At 41.2% G+C, this 21,123-nt stretch overlaps 1 protein-coding gene across 1 annotated transcript in view; it reads right to left on the minus strand.

Moving 5' to 3' along the window:
- LOC115148555 (follistatin-related protein 4) overlaps positions 1 to 21,123 on the minus strand; it is a 224,332-nt gene that overhangs the window by 58,519 nt on the left and 144,690 nt on the right. The window contains exons 5-6 of the mRNA XM_029690540.1: positions 7,321 to 7,511; positions 4,616 to 4,736 (exon numbers count right to left, since the gene is read on the minus strand). Coding sequence (XP_029546400.1) covers positions 4,616 to 4,736; positions 7,321 to 7,511 — 312 coding nt within the window. The remainder of the gene's footprint in view (positions 1 to 4,615; positions 4,737 to 7,320; positions 7,512 to 21,123) is intronic.

Consider the following 21,123-nt stretch of genomic DNA (forward strand, 5'->3'; position numbering starts at 1 on the left):
TTCTCATGCTTACAAATTCAAGTTTAGTTTATGTTAGAATACACCTAGAGAAAAAAGTGCATAAAAAGGGAATTACATTCCATTTACCTGCTTAACTCAGGTCGGAATTGGGCCCTTACAGCGAACCCAGTGAAGCAATACAAGTACGATGAACACACTGTATCTTTGTTGTAGGCTTTGTTATCATACTCTTTCAAAAGGTGTTTTTTTTCTAAGCTGTTTTTATGTTTATTTGAGGCCCAGCTCTCCACAACAGTTTGGGCTGATCAGAGGAACACTTTCTCTGTGACAAACTCTCTTCTCCGGGGGGGGGGGACACGGGACACACGCACTTGTTTTAAAGTTGCAGAGGGAGCAATGAAGCTCACAAAATGTGTCAATCAATGGAGGCATGATAATGAATTATTTCCTTGCTGGAGCGAGAGTTGGAGGGAGAGATAAAAGAAGACCCCATGCTGTGCTGCTAACAGCCGGCGGGCCTCAGTGTGTGAATAACGGTGTGCCGGAGCCTGAGGACTGCTAGCAAAAATGTGATGGTGGAAAAACAACGAGATGGCGAGGAGGATGGAGGAGTAGTGGAGTCTGGGTGTTCAGGGGTTAGAGGTCAGGCCGTGCTATTCCCAGGACACGACTCCGATAAATTAGAGAAGAACTATTAAAGGGGTCAAATTAAAATAGATATTACTATATGACTGGTAGCACAACGGCTCTCAAGAGAATGTTCACCTTTTAAATGATCAACTCACTGATGATTATGGAGATAGGAAATATTAGAGTATTACATTAAGTTACAAGTGTTCTTTTATCACATCTTGTATTACATTTCCCCCGGTTAAGAGAGTCTTCTATTCAATCTCAAGGATTGGAGTTTGGATTGGAGAATATTAAGACTTTCAATTAAATAGTAAGTTCTCATGAGAAGAAAAGAAAGCCAAACATCCTTTCTGTGAACTCTGCGGAAGTCGTTGTAATTCGCAATTATTTTGGCTGGCAAACAACGAGTTTCCAACATTTGCCTTTAATTGGTTACAGGCTGACAAGCAACTGCTGTAACACTAATGCGCTACTTTTTCATCCCATTTATAGATTTATATCACTGTCTGTGTAAACAAGTGGATAAAGATTCTGTCTGCCTAACAGGGATATTGATTTTATTAGCATTATACTGCTCTGAAGCATCATTTGACATATGCTTGGATGTTTCTACTGTACAAAGAAAAAACCCAGTGGTATTTCACAATGTTGAAGATGTTGGCTCATATTTCTTATTTGAAATTTGATATTTATTGAAGTCTCCCGGTACAGAGATATTTTGCTTCGTCTTCCAGACATACATTGTACCTGTGCAGTTTAGGTTCTGTGTATCAGGCAACTTAATGAGCGTAGACACATTCTTTCTGTACTGTCCATCTCTTCTCTTCTCTCCTCTCTATAGGGAGATGGCGGCATTGTTAAATGTCTCACAAAATAGATTATTCCAAGATCAGAGGTACCTACAGTTGCCATGGAGACTCACGTTGCTTGTCTCACTGCGTTATGCAGAACAGAGCAATCCTCTGGCTTCTTGCCGTTCACCGTCGGCCATATTTAAGGGGCGGACGAGAGAAACTGTAGAACGGTGAATGTGTGGAGGAAGAGATGTGGTGACAGGACATCCTCTGTTTCTGTCACACTCAGGGACAGAGACGGTTATTAAGGGCTAACACAGCAAGCTGACAGAATGTAATTACCCCAGCACACAGCTGACACAATGAATGTGCCGGAAACCATACAAATACGGTATTGGCAATTAGCCGTGAAGGCCATGGAGTCGTCTAATGAGCCTTCAAATAAAACACCAACGTGGAACAGAGAGGAGCTGGAAGAGAGGAGCCATCCTGAGAGGGAGGCAGGTGGAATAGACCTTAAGTACAGTTATCTTAAGTCACTCTCTACTATGTGCTTAGCTACGGATATTTCACCACTCACTGCAGGCTACAACGTCATGGGTGGGTTACTTGTTAGACAATGACATGCAGATATGATCGAGGTTGTCCACAGTGTCAGCTTCTAATCTAAATTTAGGCTATTTTTCACTTACTGGAAAAGTCAGAAAACCATGAAAAATGTGCTGCGACAGCTTTACGGTGACGGACAGAAGCTTTGTCTTTCAATGAGTGGGTTTAATTGACTATGCCTTTGCTAATGTAGTCATTTGCATCCCTTGAAAAGCTGTGATCTCCTTGTGATAAGCATACCCTTCTGATGGCCTGTGTAATCTCCACCTGTGGAGGATAAGCATCACAGGCAGACAGGGGACTGGCGCGTGCCGTTCTTCCTGACCTACACCCTACACGGTCATTCATGCCCCTCCACCGCAAAGCCTGCCCCTTAGTACATTCCACCACACGCACACGCACGCACGCACGCACACACACGGACCCCTTTTCCTAGCCAATTACACTTGTCTCCCTTTCTTTCCCGCTTTCTTCCTTTCACTCCTTCCCCCCCTGACCGCTCTCTCCTCCCTCTATGCCACCACACTCTGTTTCAGCCACTTGATTAATTAAGCAGATCTGCTGACGGTGCCTGCCAGCTCAGCTCACCATGTCCTTATAATTCCACTATTAACGGCAGCCATGAAAAACAAATAGACTCCCAGCGAAGGGAGCTCTGGGCTCAATGCCCCCAACTCCAGCATTCCCCCTCTCCTCTCCCTTCCCTTATCCTCTTCACTCCGCCCCATATGGATGCCTCTTTTCCACTCCCCTGGGGCACTACAGTGCATCCCTCCTGCAGTAGAAAAGGTTTACAATGTTAAAGGGAGTACTACCACAGTATGTATCCGCAAGTCTGGACAAGCATCTGCTTCAATGGCTAAAGCACATGTGGTCCATGAGGTTAATGTATCAGTTCACTCTAATAACAGCACATGTGTACCAGCCGTTCTCTAGCATGATCTACATTCACATTGGGTATTTTTTATTGAACCTTTATTTATGGAATAGATAAATACTACACTCTATCCACTGGGAACACACTGGTTGAGTTACTGTTGTTTCCATGTCTTTTCAACAAAATGACGTTGAAACAACGTGGAATAGACGGTGAATTGACATCTGTGCCCAGTGTGTAGGGCACTCACAGAGCACATCTTAGAGTCATTATACCTTTATCTCAGCACCTCCATAGGCACTGCGGCAGAGATGTGCGTTATTCAATGGCCATTACTTATTCTCCTTTGTGAAGAACAAGAGGTCTCTTCTTCCTTTGACTGAGTTGAGCTCTCCAAACTTTTCATCATTAGTCATGAATACTACTTTCCAACATTTCGTTAAATACTCATTAGGCAAAGATTCAAGAAGATATTTTTTTTCTGACTGTGATTATAGCTGTACTGTTAAGCCCTCCTGTACAGCAAAGCCATCCTGACAGACCAGGGTAAAGGATAAAGCGAGAAGATGTTGGAGAGAGAGAAAAAAAGGAAACAACAACGCTGTGCTGAACTGCTACTGTCAGACGCCTAAGTAGATCACTGCAAATACTATCACTTCCTGATGGGGGTGTCTAGAGCCAAACTGAACTCCCAGCTTTGGAATGGAATTTGTCTGCCTGCTATGGAACAGAACACTCTCTCTACACAACAGCATCTGCAGAACGGGGCTTAACATTGAGTATTGCTGCCCAGTGTATCTACCAAGCATGGCATCTACAGGGGGAGGTTGTGTAGAAACACCTGAGCTTCCTGGCATCTCAACTTAAATTTCCCTCAAGGGAGAACAACTCATCTCAGGAACATCCATCCATAGCACATAAGCCATAAACCTCCTCTTAATAAAACATTCCCACTCTTTGTTTTAGTCTTATGCAGCACAACAGTTAACCTTGAACAATGTCTGATCAATCACATGTTTTATTAGTCCCAACCCTCTCCTTCACCTCCCTGTTAAACCCCTTACACCTTCCTCAAAACAGACCCACCGCCAGCCATTCTCACAGCCCATCTGGATGCTAAAAGGAAAGTAACTGTATAATGACAACAATGATTCCACTAAAACCCAGTCATTACTATGGTTAATGACTGTTGAGGCTTAATGGACCTGTGTTTTTGCCCCTATTGTGAAAACCTTCAAAATGGTGCCATGCCGCCTACTGCTAATGTCCTGATTTATCGGCTTTGTCCAATTGGATGGACTGGCCATACAGGTCTGGGCTGCGCATTTTGGTGCTCAGGTCGCATATTGTGTTTCTAATCACACTGGCTGAAATGTATGGTGTATAGATATCCTCTCAGAGGTAAAGCAACCTCAGTGATAGGGGTTGCTCTGTCATCTTCTGTTCCAGCCCAAATCCAGGCTGCCATATTGGCTGTGCGAATAGGCTTTATTAGGCCTGATGACCAGGTGCTCTCAACCACGGCTCACAGCTCAGAGGCCCATAATGATGCCTGGCCTGGCAAACAGGGCAGAGGATTGCAGGATTACTGGATTGCAGCGCAGCCTGAGTCAGGTTTATCTGGTCTGATCCGGTCTTATCCTGATGGGATGGGCTGAGAGAGGGAGGGAGGGAGAGAGAGAGAGAGAGAGAGAGAGAGAGAGAGAAAGAGAGGGAGGTGGGGATTTAAAGCTGGACTTACGAAAAGCGGTGTAGAACTCGTGCAGAGTGAGGTGTCCGTCGTTGTTGTAATCATCGTAGCGGAGCAGGTCCTGCATGGTGCACTCCAGCAGATTGTCTTCTAGGTGCTCCTTCATAGAGATCTGGACAGGAGGATGGAAACCCTAGACTGTATTACAATGACTGTATTACATTCTATGATTCACATTCTAGTTCTATGGATATAAACCATAGGACTAAGTCAGATAAAGTACATTATAACAACTGTCTTCCTTCATTCACTTAACGGTCTTACATCTTCTCTTAACCCTTATTTTAGCCTTGTTCTATCCTATATTTAATTCCCTTTGGAAAAGGTACAGGTGCAAACTATGCTTCTGGTGAGACTGGCCCCATTTTGTACATCTATAGAGGGAAGGAGAACCAACGTGTAGAGCTAGTCAAATACTGCTTAATTAACATACAGATATATATATATATATATAAATATATATATATATAACTGATCATGACATTTAGTGACATCTTATTTCTATTTCTTTGATTTCTCTGATCTTGGATGGATATTTCTCCCTTAAAAAAATGTAAATGTCTCTTTAAAGATTTCTTGGCTACGTGTCAACATTAATAATTGCCAAGTATGATTTGATCAGATCTTCAATCAAATCTTCTAAACTGCTGAGATGTGAGAAATAGTTCATAATGTATTTCATGTCGGTCCTGTCTCCTCAAAGTAGAAAGGTGCAAATTGTCCGTCCCAAATGACACCCTATTCCATATATAGATTTAAAAGTAGTGTACAATTATATAGCGAATAGGGTGCCATTTGGATGTAGGCAAAGTATTTTATTTTAGTTTCATGAGACATTGAGTGATGTCATTTAGCAACCTGTTCTGTAAGCTAATAAAACACGACAGCTATTTGTCACAACACTGCAACTAAATAATTGGAAGTATCTACCTTCTAAAAAAAGATCACGAACCTAAACAGTGCTTTAATGCAGAAACCAACACATTCCCAAGTTCTCGCATGTCACCCCACTCGGCACACTCCCCTGGCTTCCACACCGTGGTGCTTGCCTACGGAGCAACATGAGGAACTGTGCCTCTCTACCTTCAGGCTATGCTCAAACCCTGCCGGTGGAGGCTCCTAAGAGGAAGAAGGGGTATTGTAAAACATTTAAAAAGTTTCCCTAAATATAATCACGTCACCAAATAAATGATTAAAACACACTATTTTGCTAGGAAGGTCTACAGTAGCCTCAACAGCACTCTATAGGGAAGCACAATGGTGTAGCCGGAGGACAGCTAGCTTCCGCCCTCCTCTGGGTACATTTACTTCAATACAAAACCGAGGAGGCTCATGGTTCTCACCCCCTTCCATAGACTTACACAGTAATTATGACAACTTCTGGAGGACGTCCTCCAGGCTATCAGAGCTCTTTCAGCATGAACAGACATGTTGTCCACCCAATCAAAGGATCAGAGAATGATCTAGTACTGAAAGCATAAGCTACAGCTAGCTAGAACTGCAGTGTATAAAATATGGTGATTAGTTGACTCAAAGAGAGAGAAAAAAATAGTTAAACAGTGTTGAACAAATTCATTTCTTCCAAAATGAAGGAGAAACAAGAGAGAAATAGAGAGAGATTGTCATTTTTTTTCACTTTCAGTTTCACTTAGCTAGCAAATTCAACAAGCTAGTTTAGCCTGCTGAAACACCCTGCTCAAACAGAGGGATGCTATGTTAGCTAGCTGGCTATGACTATCCAACACAACACTGGAACTCTTCCAAGTCAAGGTCATCTTTTCGTATTACTAATTTATTGCCACAGGGGCCCGCTGTTGTAACTGCTTACTGACAGTACACTGTAACTTTACTGCATGATTGTAGCGGGTTTACTAACACGTTAGTTATATTAGCTATGTTAACTATGGTGACCATGATGTAGGCTGTGTGTAGCGGTTTGGCTTGGAAAGTGTTTTGTTGCCTGGTCACATACAGCTGATGTGTTGCGAGTTGAAGTCCACAAGCGAAGGGAAGAGCTGAGAGGAGGAGAGCGCATAGATGCAACAAGGAATACAAAGTGGCTGCTTTGAAAGGGAACTGGGTTTACGCGTGATCAGGGGTGTATTCATTCAGCCGATTCTGTTGAAAAAGGTTTCTTAAACGGAAGCAAATGGAACAAAACAGGGATAAACATACCTGAATTTGTCCAACAGAAACTCTTGTTGGACTAATGATTACACCCTATATCAGCTAGATGCAGGCAAGAGTGTGCAAGGCGGTATTAAATGTCACTGTCAGTCCATGTGTCACTGTCTGTGACCTCAAATTTGCCTCTCGACCTGTGTGCACCTACGTTGTAAACTTTCATTCATAGGCTAGGTTGTAGCAACCTCATGATGGGTATAGGAACATTTGAGTGTCATGTAGTAGCCTAAACTTATCGCTGTTACATTGAACTGGGTGAATGGAATATGAATGAGAGACATCCACAACGCTGCAATAGAAATAAGGCCATGGCTCATGAATTTTTTTTGTTGGTCCCTCCTCATCTTAAACGGCACTGACCGCCACTAAACCCTACACCCCAACCCGAGCACCTTCTGGCATAGGACTAGTAGAAGTAGATCACCCATGGATGGCGATGCATCCAATTAACACCAGTTAGTGTGGCTCTGATGCCCACCTTCATCCAATTCTCACCCCAGAGAAGTACCCACCTGTTCAAGCTCGTCGCTGCACAGACGGCCATCCCCGTCCATGTCCAGGTACTTAAACATGGTGTCCACCAGGGCTCTCTTCTGGTCCATGTCTCTCTTAATGTTCCTGTCCCAGCCATTCAGGCCTTTAGGCTGCATATCCAGCAGCATACTCTTCAGCTTGTTGTAATCTGCCATGGTGCACGTGTCTCCTATAACAACACAATACAGACTTTAAATTAACCTCAATTAAGTTATAATGACCTTACCACTGCAGGACTAAATGATTTTGGGGGATGGTTAAGTGTGTAAGAGTGAGTATATTAAATGTGTGTGTGTGTGTGTGTGTGTGTGTGTGTGTGTGTGTGTGTGTGTGTGTGTGTGTGTGTGTGTGTGTGTGTGTGTGTGTGTGTGTGTGTGTGTGTGTGTGTGTGTGTGTGTTTGCGTGTGTGCGTGCATGGGTTCTTGCTTGCTTGAGTGCGTGTTGCAGTGTGCGTGTTGCAGTGTGCGTGTGTGTGTGCTTGCATAATGTGTTTTCGCGCAGGGGGTCCAATTAATTATGTATAATCCTCCAATCCACATGAAAACAAAAGGTAAACATCCTCATTGAGATGCTTTGGACAGTTTTGTCCTCTTTCACTTGCTGAGGGATTAACACCACATGTTTCAAACACAGCATCACATCCTGCCTGACTGCTCAGCACTCTGTCTCCCAGCCCACTAATAAATATGTGCAGAGGAATGGAGGAGCCCTGATTAATCAAGTGCAGCTGAGAGTGTGTTTATTCCTTACTTGAAATAAAATTGTGCAAACACAGGCCACCCGCTGTGGGCATCTTTAGGACTTGATGTGAATGGAGAGCATTGCTCCACTCCCCCCTTCCTCCCCCTTCCTTCCACCAGCTGCCTATGAGAGTTGACAGGAGGTGGGAGGGGTGCCTGTGTATCTCCGCCAAGTGATGAGCGCACCAAATATTAAAAGCTCATTGATATGAATAAGTCATTAGAAAATGTCTCCCGATCGCTGCGAAGAGCCATACCCCCTCCTGCGTGATTGCAATGCCTGATTCCGAATAGACATCAACATCAATTACAGCTAATAAATACCACAGAAAGACAACGGTGTACAAGATGCAGGCATCCAAAGCGTCCAACCTGCATCCCCCTGGTTCCCCCACCCCACTGTAGCACTGATGCCTCAATGTCCTATCCGTTCACCCTCATGTCACTCCTAAACTCAACAAGAGTTCTGTTAAGCCTCTAAAAGGGAGAAATGTCTCCTACATTACGTCACGTTTCGTGGCTTTTTGGTGAAGCATGCTGCCTGATGTGGCTCAGTTGGTAGAGCATGGTGTTTGCAATGCCAGGGTTGTGGGTTCAATTCCCACGGGGGGGCCAGTGGAGAAAAAAAATTATGAAATGTATGCATTCACTACTGTAAGTTGCTCTGGATAAGAGCGTCTGCTAAATGACTAAAATGTAAATTGGGTTCCTTTCACTTCAGTGACAGGAGGGTTAACTTACATGCTATGTGAATTGTTAGCAACTCTCTTTGGAACACACGACCGACCCAAACTTTAAAACACTTTTACCAGCTCTATTTTGCCTACCCGCTGCATTGTCTGTATGACCTGCCGCTGGCACTGCTCTGGTGCTATCCATTAGCATGACAAGGGGTCATTTCAATGCACCAGCCCTTTCTCTCTGACTGCATTCAGTGGCTGATCAATCATTGATCAATCTGCCACGAAGAAGGGGAGGGATTCAATTTTCGACTTTTCAAATCGGGTAATGAAGTACATCTATCAAGGCAACTTTGTGAGGAGAAAGGTCGACGGTGATATGGGTTAAGTTGTTATGACACGCTATTAATCCAAGATCCTCGCTTTTTTCGGGGTAAAGATCTTATGACCTTTCACAGACACACCCCACTATCCGCATCGGTCCGAGGCGTGTGAGCAGCAATAACGTCAAGGTCTCGGCTAAATCCCTGTTCAATGTTATTCCTTCTGGGGGGAATGGAGTGTGCCACTTGTTGAGATGAATGTCATTACTTTCCCTCAATGATGTCCTACTACCAGTAAGTCTTTCTTATTCTGCTGAAGACAGCAGCTGAGGGGCTGAAACATTACTCCCTGTTTGAAATGTCAGCTGCTTAAAGATGCACTCCAGAGCTTTTGTAGTTTTGAAAGTGGTGCTCACTTTCAAAAGGGAGTAATGAATGATCTACGGGACTTTAATGAGAACCAGCCAACCTTTTGATACAGGATGCAGTGATGCGTATTAAAACTGTCACCTGTGATCAAGCGAAGAGCGCTATGGTAGATGGCATCCAAAGGTTTAAGAGTAGGGGCTGCTGCATTCAGATAAATGGTGTCACCATAGTCAAGACCTGGCAGGAATGTTGACTCTACAATATGCTTTCTGCTGTGTAGGGAGAGGCATGATCTATTTCTATAAAAGAAGCCTACTTTAAATCTGTAGCTTATCCGTATGTTTTTTAAATATCAAATTATTGTTAAACCAAAAGCCCAGAAAAATATAGGCGGGAACCTACCTGATTAAAGAACCATCCAATGCATAAATGTGTAAGCCATCTGAAATACTTCTATGAGAATGACAAAATAGCATACATTTAGTATTTCCGTCATTAAGTAACAATTTTACCCATGCGGGACACCTTTAGTAATATCAACATAACTTAACTGCATACAGATATATTTTAGGGAACTAGTGATTTTTTTATATATTTTTTTTTTCTCCAACCTTTATTTAACTAGGTAAGTCAGATACAACACAATAAATGTACAAAGACATAACCCAAACTAAAGAATGGACTAACTATAAAAAAAAACGACTAAAAATAATCCCATTTAATTGAAAGAGTAGGTGTCTGAAGGCCTCTCATGAGCGGTTCCTAGCATCAGAACCAAGAGAGTAAAAGCTTGTTCTAATACATCAACTGTTGAAATCTTACTACAATCCCTCAAGGGTGTGAGCAGCGCTCCTGTTTGATTTATGACGGCTTGACCTCCATGGGCTGAGATGATTGGGTTATTTAAGCCATGCCATCTGTGTCCTGCTAATGGTAAAAGATTGACTTGCCTCTTAGGTAATTATGGAGATGATAGATACTTTCCTCATACGTGAGGGACATCAGGTCGAAAGTAACTGTGAATCAAAGCATGGACCAGGGGTCCTTTGAGGGTTATCTGTTGCATGGACATTACCCTCATTGAGACATGAGCCCATTAAATACTTGCCTGTTTAATTTAGACATAAGTCTTCACAGTGACAGCCTATAACTATGGCCCAAAGCCAATTAAAGTAGCCTGCGATGCAGCATCTAACGGGAGCCACATACTGTATGAGAGAGAACTCTACTTCTGTTCTCAATCTGGCTGGGTAAATAAAGTGTACGCAGACAAAAGACAATCAACAACAGAGAGGCCATTTCAAAATCTCATCTCTCTTTTCAGCCCAACTCAGCAAATCCTAAATCTATGCTGTTACAAAGCTGCAAGAATTTGACTGTAGTGAAACTGGACTGTTTGTCGTAAGAGCTTTGCCAAGGGAAAATTATAACATTTGTTTTGTGAAAATTGTTCTGAGGGACAAAAACGACAATGGGTGTTTATCAGAAGAGCAAGCCAAAAGGAAAGGCAAGCTACATAATTTTTTTTTACAAATTTATTTCACCTTTATTTAACCAGGTAGGCAAGTTGAGAACAAGTTCTCATTTACAATTGCGACCTGGCCAAGATAAAGCAAAGCAGTTCGACAACATACAAAAACACAGAGTTACACATGGAGTAAAACAACATACAATCAATGATGCAGTAGAAAAAAATAAGACTATATACAATGTGAGCAAATGATGTGAGATAATGGAGGTAAAGGCAAAAAAATGCCATGGTGGCAAAGTAAATAAAGTATGGCAAGAAAAACACTGGAATGGTAGATTTGTAGTTTGAAGAAAGTTAAAAGTTAAAATATAAATAATATGGTGCAAAGGAGCAAAATAAATAAAATAAATAAATACAGTAGGGGAAAAGGTAGTAGTTTGGGCTAAATTAAAGATGGGCTATGTACAGGTGCAGAGATCTGTGAGCTGCTCTGACAGCTGGTGCTTAAAGCTAGTGAGGGAGATAAGTGTTTCCAGTTTTAGAGATTTTTGTAGTTCGTTCCAGTCATTGGCAGCTGAGAACTGGAAGGAGAGACGACCAAAGGAGGAGTTGGCTTTAGGGGTGACCAGAGAGATATACCTGCTGGAGCGCGTGCTACAGGTGGGTGCTGCTATGGTGACCAGTGAGCGGAGATAAGGGGGGACTTTACCTAGCAGGGTCTTGTAGATGACCTGGAGCCAATGTGTTTGGCGACGATTATGAAGTGAAGGCCAGCCAACGAGAGCATACAGGTCGCAGTGGTGGGTTGTATATGGGGCTTTGGTGACAAAACGGATGGCACTGTGATAGACTGCATCCAGCTTGTTGAGTAGGGTATTGGAGGCTATTTTGTAAATGACATCGCCGAAGTCGAGGATTGGTAGGATGGTCAGTTTTACGAGGGTATGTTTGGCAGCATGAGTGAAGGATGCTTTGTTGCGAAATAGGAAGCCAATTCTAGATTTCACTTTGGATTGGAGATGATTGATGTGAGTCTGGAAGGAGAGTTTACAGTCTAACCAGACACCTAGGTATTTGTAGTTGTCCACAAATTCTAAGTTAGTACCGTCCAGAGAAGTTATGCTGGATGGGCGGGCAGGTGCAGGCAGCGATCGGTTGAAGAGCATGCATTTAGTTTTACTTGTGTTTAGGAGCAGTTGGAGACCACGGAAGGAGAGTTGAATGGCATTGAAGCTCGTCTGGAGGGTTGTTAACACAGTGTCCAAAGAAGGGCCAGAAGTATACAGAATGGTGTCGTCTGCGTAGAGGTGGATCAGAGATTCACCAGCAGCAAGAGCGACATCATTTATGTATACAGAGAAAAGAGTTGGCCCAAGAATTGAACCCTGTGGTACCCCCATAGAGACTACCAGAGGTCCAGACAGTAGGCCCTCCGATTTGACACACTGAACTCTGTCAGAGAAGTAGTTGGTGAACCAGGCGACGCAATCGTTTGAGAAACCAAGGCTACTAAGTCTGCCGATGAGGATGTGGTGATTAACAGAGTCAAAAGCTTTGGCCAGGTCAATGAATACGGCAGCACAGTAATGTTTCTTATCGATGGCGGTTACGATGTCGTTTAGGACCTTGAGCGTGGCTGAGGTGCACCCATGACCAGCTCTGAAACCAGATTGCATAGCGGAGAGGGTGCGGTGGGATTCAAAATAGTCGGTAATCTGTTTGTTGACTTGGCTTTCGAAGACCTTAGAAAGGCAGGGTAGGATGGATATAGGTCTGTAGCAATTTGGGTCAAGAGTGCAATCAATGTTCCAAACACGCTTTGAGATCCCAATGTTCATATTATTTAAGTGGTGGTGCCATGGTGTCATGCCTTAAGTATTGCTATTTGCAGAACAGCAATACTTAATGATATATGTTTACTTCTATTGGCATTTGTTTAATTAATCCATTCTCTGAAAAATCTGTAATCTCCCAATAGCAATGCCATGTTGCGTAGCAAGTTGCCCAGAAACTCTCAATTGGGACAGATTGAGCTTTTGACAGAGCTCTGGAAAGTGTATTCCCAGCTAGCACATAACATTCTGAGAACTATATGTTTCTTAGAGCTTGGTGAGAGCATGGTTGTCCTATGGTTAGTTCCCGGTTAGTTCAAACATGGTTACATTTAATTTCAATTTTGGTAATGTTCTTGGAATTCGTTCTGGTTTGACATTGGACATGTTCTCAAATAGTTCAGAGAACGTAAAGAAACAATATTTTTTTGTGGGAATTTCAGTACTTCAGCATAACATTTCCTACAGGTTTTCTCATGATTCTATTTAAAGTAATGTTGTCAAAATGTTCAGAGAACGTTAAGAAAACTTGCATATAAAAACACAAGAAAACATTAATAACGTTCAGAGAATATTCTAAGAATTGTATTTAAAAACACACATTTGTTCTCAGAACGTGAAGAAAATGTCCATAAAAAAACACAATATTTTCAGAACGTTCAGAGAATGTTCTAAGAATGTTATTTAAAAACATATACATTCGGTTATAAGCATCAACAAAACGCTCTCTAAATGTTCACTTCTGTTCTCAGATCTTAAAAAAATGTAATCTGTTTCACCGGTCAGGAAACGTATGGCTTCGTATCCATGACCAATGTGAAACCAAAACTTCCAAGGAACCAAATGTGCTAGCTGGGTTATATCATATTATAATATTGTCACGTCCTGACCATAGAAAGCTGTTATTTTCTATGGTAGAGTAGGTCAGGGCGTGACTTTTTTTTTTCTAGTTTAGTTTTTCTATGTCGTTATGTTCTAGTTTTGTATATTTATGTTGGGTTTTTGTTTGGGATGATCTCCAATTAGAGGCAGCTGGTCATCGTTGTCTCTAATTGGAGATCATACTTAAGTAGGTGTTTTTCCCACCTGGGTTTGTGGGAGATTGTTTTGAGTTAGTGTATGTTTCACCTCTGCGTCACGGTTTGTTGTTTTGTTCTTTAGTTATTTTGTATATATTGCATAGTTTCACTGTTCAATAAAATATGTGGAACAATAATCACGCTGCGCTTTGGTCCGCTCCTTCATCATACGACAACCATGACAAATATTTTCAGATCAATGCCATTGATTCGGAGGACAGTAGTTTGACAACCATTGAGAAGTAATCTCAATAGCTCTCCCAACATTTTAGTCACGTCTCACATTTCCAAATGATGCCATTAGATTAGCTGAGTAAAGACATCCAGTCTTCCCCCATATGTTCTGCCGTCAGGATGTGTGTGTGCTTGGCAAACCTTATCTGACTCACTGCACCTTGGGACAGGCTAAATGAGAACTCATTGCAACATGAGAGTTATTGGCAGAGCAGTGAAGGAGAAATACTATAGAGGACTGACTGCTGTGGAAACCTACAGTGCTCAAACCGTGCATCGGTACTATATGTGACTCGTTTCAGGAAACTAGGCGTATGTCGCGCATCACTACTTCACAGGAGAGGCATTTGAACGTAAACATTTTCTAAAATCAAAATGCCTTCTGGAACATGTGAACTTTCATGTGTCTTAATAACAAACTTGTATGTCTGTATGTTGGAACATGTGAATTTTCATGTGTCTTAATAACAAACTTGTATGTCTTGTATGTTGTATGTCTGTAAATACAAATAAAATGGTTAAATTGCGAGCCCAGTTGGTTTAGCCATGGAAAAAGACAGGAACCGTCCCGATTGCCATGATTGGCTGAGATAATGGAAGGACTGGCCATGCCGAGAGATGAGTTTGGATTGGTCTGCCATGAAGCACACTTCTGTCTATAACATGAGCAGGTGAGTATGTGTAGGTACTCCTTTCTAACACAGTTTTTTTTAAAGATATCACGAAAAACTGCAAAAGTGTTACTTATGCTCTCCCCTTTCTGGAAGACTGAGTTTTGAAATCAGTGTAATGCCCGGTGGAAGCAGAGTACGATAACTAAGGAGATAAAGAAAATTGAAGCGTTTGATTGCAAAAGCGGAGGGAGTCCAAAAGAGAACACAGAAGGTCTGTTGTATAAAACACCCGTCTCTGGATTACATCTTCAAACTAAGGGCAACCATGGCATCCGTGACAGAGAGGGAGAAGCATTTATCCATGTATATGGGTAATAGAGTCTAGCTAGCTACATTTTCAGATATTATACATTTATAATTTTGTCAAAAGTCATTTTCATTGCAAGTTAAAGCATACTGAAGGTGGCCAGATAAAGTTAGCTGGCTGGCTGGCTGGCTGGCTCGCTTGTTCAAATTATGTGTATGATGTGTGTAGTAATATTATTTGTATCTCAGAGCAATTTGTATTGCTAGTTATAGCATAATGTTAGCTAGCTAACATTGAACCTAGTTGGTTTGCTTTAGCTACCTGTAGATTCATGCAGGGTAGTAACATTATGAGTTGGGATTATGGTTCATTGTTTAGCTAGCTACACCATGAAAGCAACTATTTCACTGTACCATTTACACCTTCTGTATCCTGTGCATGTGACAAATAAACTTCGATTTTATTTGATATAGTGTGTTTACCAGAGATGGTAATGTGAAAAACAACATGACCTGCACTAAAGTCAAATTAGGATACAACGTTAGGCCAACAAGACAGTGTCCAAGTTCTACATTTCTCTGGTAGAATGCCCTATTTTATTTTTTCACATTCACAACCATGAGCTATTTTCTGTAATTAGCTTGCCATTAATTTGTAAATAATGATCTTGTTGTGAGTTTAATTATTAATTAATTTTTAAAACTAGATATAACGTTAAGACATTGTCAGCTATATGATATTGTCATTATTTGAACTGGCTAGCCAACTAACTTCATGTTAGCTAGCTAGCTAGCAAGTTGGAAACAAACCAAAACATTGTTTAGAAAGTTGCTTTTAGTTGCCTGGTTTGCTAGATTGACATGTACTTAGTTTTTAAAGGGATGGGTTTATTGGTCTTAAAATACACTAGTTGTGCTATTTTGGACCACCAGGCTGCTGATGTCATGCAGCCTGTCGCTTTTGTGTTTATATTTTTCATAACGACAACGACAAGTTTGATGTCGGACGACAATATAATGTTCATGATGTCCCTGCGACAATTGTGTACAGACATGTCGATAGAAGTAGTATAAACCATCTTTTAGTCTTGAAATCTTCGGTTGTTTGGTACACTACCGTACTCACTGTTTAGCACATGACCTCACATGTGAATCCTTAAAGAGATGGGTGGGGCTAAGACTTAAGATGGTGTGAACAATGCTGAATAGTTGTAGACAAAGAAGAGCTCTCCAGAAGGTGTACCAAAAATATTCAAGGGCCATTTTCTCAAAAGTGGGGTAAGTTTGAAAGCAGAATTACTTTCCCATTGTTCCTCAACTATAATGTATGATATACCATTTTCTAGCTGAGTCTTTACTTTTATGCAATGTAAAAAACACAATTTCAAATTTTGCCACATAGGACCGAATCGAGCCAGTCGGTCACATATGCTAGCTGCACCTCTCTCTCCGTTTCTACATTCTCCCAGTTTAAAATCCCACGTATAAAATATTTTGGAGTCTTGATCAAATAGTTATCCAAGTAATAGCCCAGTTCAACTTCAAAGTACAAAACAAGGCTTTAGTAATATAACACAGGAATAAATATGTCTCAATTTCCAAATGGCTGAACACCAACACTTGGCAATCCTTAACATTTTTTACAAATAAAATAAAACTAAAAATACTTGGTAATCCTGAATTGGGCTGATCTAAAATGGAATGTGCAAACAAACACTTTACAGACATAAGTTAATACCATTCAAAAGTAATCAAATGTACTCTGTTATGCAGGATGGCCCACATGAGAGGAAGGAGAAGAAAACATCTTGTGAAAAATTAAGAATATGGGCATTAGATTGTGTCTGCAGTTACAGAGGTAGAAAAGCAATAAAAAATGATCGCTTCACTAGCATCATAACTGCACTGATTCCAACCTAAACAAATCCTTCTACTGTAATGAGAATGAATTCTTGAAATTGTTGTAGAAATCAGACCAGGAAAGTAGCCATCCCGATATACACATTATATTACTATTTTCCCACAGGGCAGAAAAGTACAGTAATCACAAACTATTAAACACCTTTTTCTACTTTACAATCAAGTTCAATCATGGTCCATCACGCCCCCCTTTGTGAGTGTTTATGACGCACTGCAGGTATAATGTACAGTCTGGTGACTTTCACAGTCATTACTCCTTCTGACCCCCTACACCACCTTACACTTTACCAATATGTTTCTCAACCACCCAGTTAAATCACCAACACAATCAAACCCAGAAATAAACCCCACCTGACAGTCCTTAAATAGAGTTGCACTTGCCTCTGCGATCGCTCCGCTTATAGATTCGGAGTACAAGTGTAGGGCGTATATTAGATTTTTCGCATACATTTTTTCCCACCATACCTTCAGTGTAAACTACAGTAATCTCCTGGCTTGTCCTGTCTGTTAGCTGAGCTGGGGCTGCAGACTGCCGTCTCAGGGGGAAAGAGGGTTTAAAATGCCTGGCTAGCTGCTTAGGACCGCAGCCTCAGCGAGACCCATCCATACTGAGACCAAAGCACAAACAGCCATCATTAGCCTGCTCCGTCACACTGGTGACCTTCAGAGGCTTGAAAGGGAGATGGTAAAATCACTTGGGGAAAGGTACAGAAACTGTACTGTGTGCACTGTTGCTACTGTTAGCTGGATGTAAACAATCAATGAATGTGAATCATATGTTTGAAATGAATATGGAAACCTAGCAACAAGATGAAAGATACAGAATGAACTGCAGAGGTGCTCATCAACTTGTGCCCGATTGCTTAGACTAGCTCAGTGTATAGCAGGGAGAGTGAGAAAGTTAATAACCAGTTGAGCTGACAGCCATTCTACAATATTTTGCTATGGTTTTAGTCATCAATCTAACACACCCCTAGAAAGATATCATGGCATTTAAACAGTGACCGTCCCTCCTATAGACAAGCGGAGAAGGACTATGTAAAGGGCCCTATTTTGTTGTTCTGAGCATATGCAATATGTTTGCCTCCAACCAAAACAAACGTTTGACTTCCACACAAAATTACTTATTTACTTATTTTAGGTTTAAGGACGTGTGTAGATCGCATTCTTTATCGTAGAGCTATGAAAATGATGTATTTAGATCAGCCTGCTCGAGACAAATTCGGCGATTGCTTCGCCATGAATGTGCCGTAAAGTAGTCGAGCCAAGATAAATGTTTTTATAAAGGACCACCCCCTTGACGTAACGTTGCGCCGACCGCCAGAAGAAGGCAAATACTCGTTTAGGACGTTGACATGGTCATAGGTAGGTCTGGATGGCTATCTTCTGACTTCTAAAACGGTGAGAAATCAATCAAATCTCTAATCTAAACATATACATATTTATTTAAGCAATTCTAGGGCCCGATTTCGGGGACTGTCAGCTGAAGAGGATTTATTAAATAAAAGACATTTACAGTTCAACTTTGGACAGAAAATATTTTTTGACTTTCAATAAATGAGTGATTAAAAATGACAGTATAGGCTAACAAAACTACTCTTCAGCTGTTGACCAGGAGGTAAAATAACAAGGACAATTGTTCCTCTCTCTTTGCTACAGTATGAGCAGGTACCTGACTCTGGAAAAGCATTACGTTCATTTACAATACAGTGGAATAGCAAAGCAGTAAGAAGACAAAATTAAGAAAAGAAAGTGAGAGGGCAAAGAAAACATAAGGGAACAGCCCTTTCAATCTCTCATGACTTCCATAGTCAGAAAGAGAAAGAGAGATGCTGTATCTCCCTTTCATCTCAGAGTTTTGTCTTTCAACTAAATTTTTATCTTTGACTGTTTGCCTTAAAGAGGAGTTTTCATCTTCTTTCTTCCTCGCTGCTGCACTGAGAGGACATTTTTCTCATGTAAATGTGGCAGCTTCAACAGCTAAGTAACTACCCCCGTGCATATCTACCTGCCCGGAATGTGCAAGGATGACACTTAAATGCAATATCATTAATATACTTCAGTCGTATGACATTGATTTAAGACAGGGCTCTTTTTTTAAAGGTGTGAAGAAAAAAAATCTGAAAACTTTTTTACAGATGCTTAGATAACCTGCTTTAACACTTGAAAAGAGAATAATCACATTTCCATATCTTTTTTGGAAAGGAGGGTATGGAGATTAGGTGGTAGGCAATTGTCATAGCATCCATTTGTTTTACTTTTGTGAATAACTTTGTATAGGTAGATATGCTTTGTTGAAAACACATTTGAGCTCAATTATGTACGGGCCAATATCAATGCTTGATTTGCAGTATAGTTCAAGCCAGTTGTTTGTCATGTTTATAATGTTTCAGCTCTAGGTTTGTTTCTTTGATTCTTTTTCAAAAGAAGGCCAAGTAGTTTGCTGTTTGATTTCCATGTTTCAATCCCCATATCTACACAATCATGTTCCCTTTCACCACATTAAGCAATTATTGGAAGCTCATTTCAATTTGTGCTTATGAAAAGCTGCAATTACTGTGTGTTCCAATTTACAGATAAACAATTACAGTATGATAATGTTTGCTACAGAATAACTGTAATGTTTGGTAGCAACTTTAACAAAAGTACACTGTATAATTCTCATTATACTTTGGATACTTCTTAACCTACCATGTCAGTATTTCAAAATACAATTTGTTCTCAGTTATCAACTTCAGTGAATGAAGGATACTGAAATACCCAATCTATTTTTAACATCAAAGTCAAAAGATTATGAAAAAGTACGGCAACTTTGTTTTATCAAAAACATATCAACCTAGTTAAATTGTGTTCTAATATGTCTACTCTTCACTTTTCTGAAATAACCATACAGTACTTACCAAACTCAGACACAGGGCCAAGTGCTGTGTGAGTTTTCAGAGACCACCAGAGCTTCCATTAGGCTAAAACATCTGCCAGTGAACGCCAACTCTCACTAATGCCATGGACTTTGCTATTGACCCATGAAACCATTACTCTCTGATGCAACCTTCAGGGGCAATTGTAGAATGAGCTGTTCGTATGACAGGTAATATAAGTTGACTGCACAAACACCTCTGGGGAGGAGGTGCATTCTTTCCTCAAGCACAGTAGGCCAACACAGGTTACTGCATTCATACTGCTGGCTGATATGACAGAGCACCTTCTGTCATCAAGAATCCTGGTTTTAAATTGAACAAAAAATGCCAGAATTTAGATTTTTTTTGTTGCATTCACATCCCTTCTGGCACTACATTAATGAGCAATATTTTCCTTGTCATAGATTGTCTCCATTTATTTGACGAGGAAAGATACCACCACCACTCCCAACTCCTATTGGTTGCCTGGAGGTGCGTTGCATTGGTAGCAGTGGAGTGATGTCGAGTCATTAGTGGTTTACACTCGGAGCTCCTCAACCTCCTCCCTCTCTCTGCCAGCAGGTAGAAATAGTGTGAGGGAAAGTCATTAACCAGGGAACAGAACTAATGAAGGGATAAATTAACAAAACAACAAAGAAATACAGCATGGTTTACCCTGCCTGGCTCCTACCTGGCTGCAGGTTCGTTAAAATACTATCTGGGTCAGAAATGTCTGCAATGGGGAAGGAATCTTTGAGGAAATGCAAGAAACACATTTTTTGCCGATGTCTCATTGACTATTAATAATGAGCTGACCTGGTTGAACACAGTGAGTGATTCAGACCACACCACCTCATCTATATATAGAACTGTGTGAATGTTGAACAGGCAAATGTATCATTGGCCTGGCCAGTTAAGCATGCACCACTTCAACCATAGTCCCTTCAGAGAATTGCCTCTAAAACTCTGACTTTTTAGTGGCTCTGTGAAATTCTCTTTCACCCCCATGTTGTGAATCTATACCAGAATATGGATTCCCGCTGTTGGATGTATTTCCAACATTAGAATCTCATAACTGTGAGAGTCACTCTTTTAGCATGAGGTTGTCAGATAGAACGGCATGTTTCAAAGCAGGGGTCTAAAGCTATTAAAATACCCATTGGCTCCCTGTCCCCTCACGATCACCAGTCAAGCCTCCATCCCCCAAGCCTGTCACTCACACCAACAAATTTAAGAGGGGGTAATCTCAGAGGTCCATGGAATTGACTTCAAAATGGACGCAACACGATTCATTCTCTTAATTTTTTCCTTTCCCC

This window comes from Salmo trutta, chromosome 15, assembly GCF_901001165.1.
Source record: "Salmo trutta chromosome 15, fSalTru1.1, whole genome shotgun sequence".
Lineage (NCBI taxonomy): Eukaryota > Metazoa > Chordata > Actinopteri > Salmoniformes > Salmonidae > Salmo > Salmo trutta.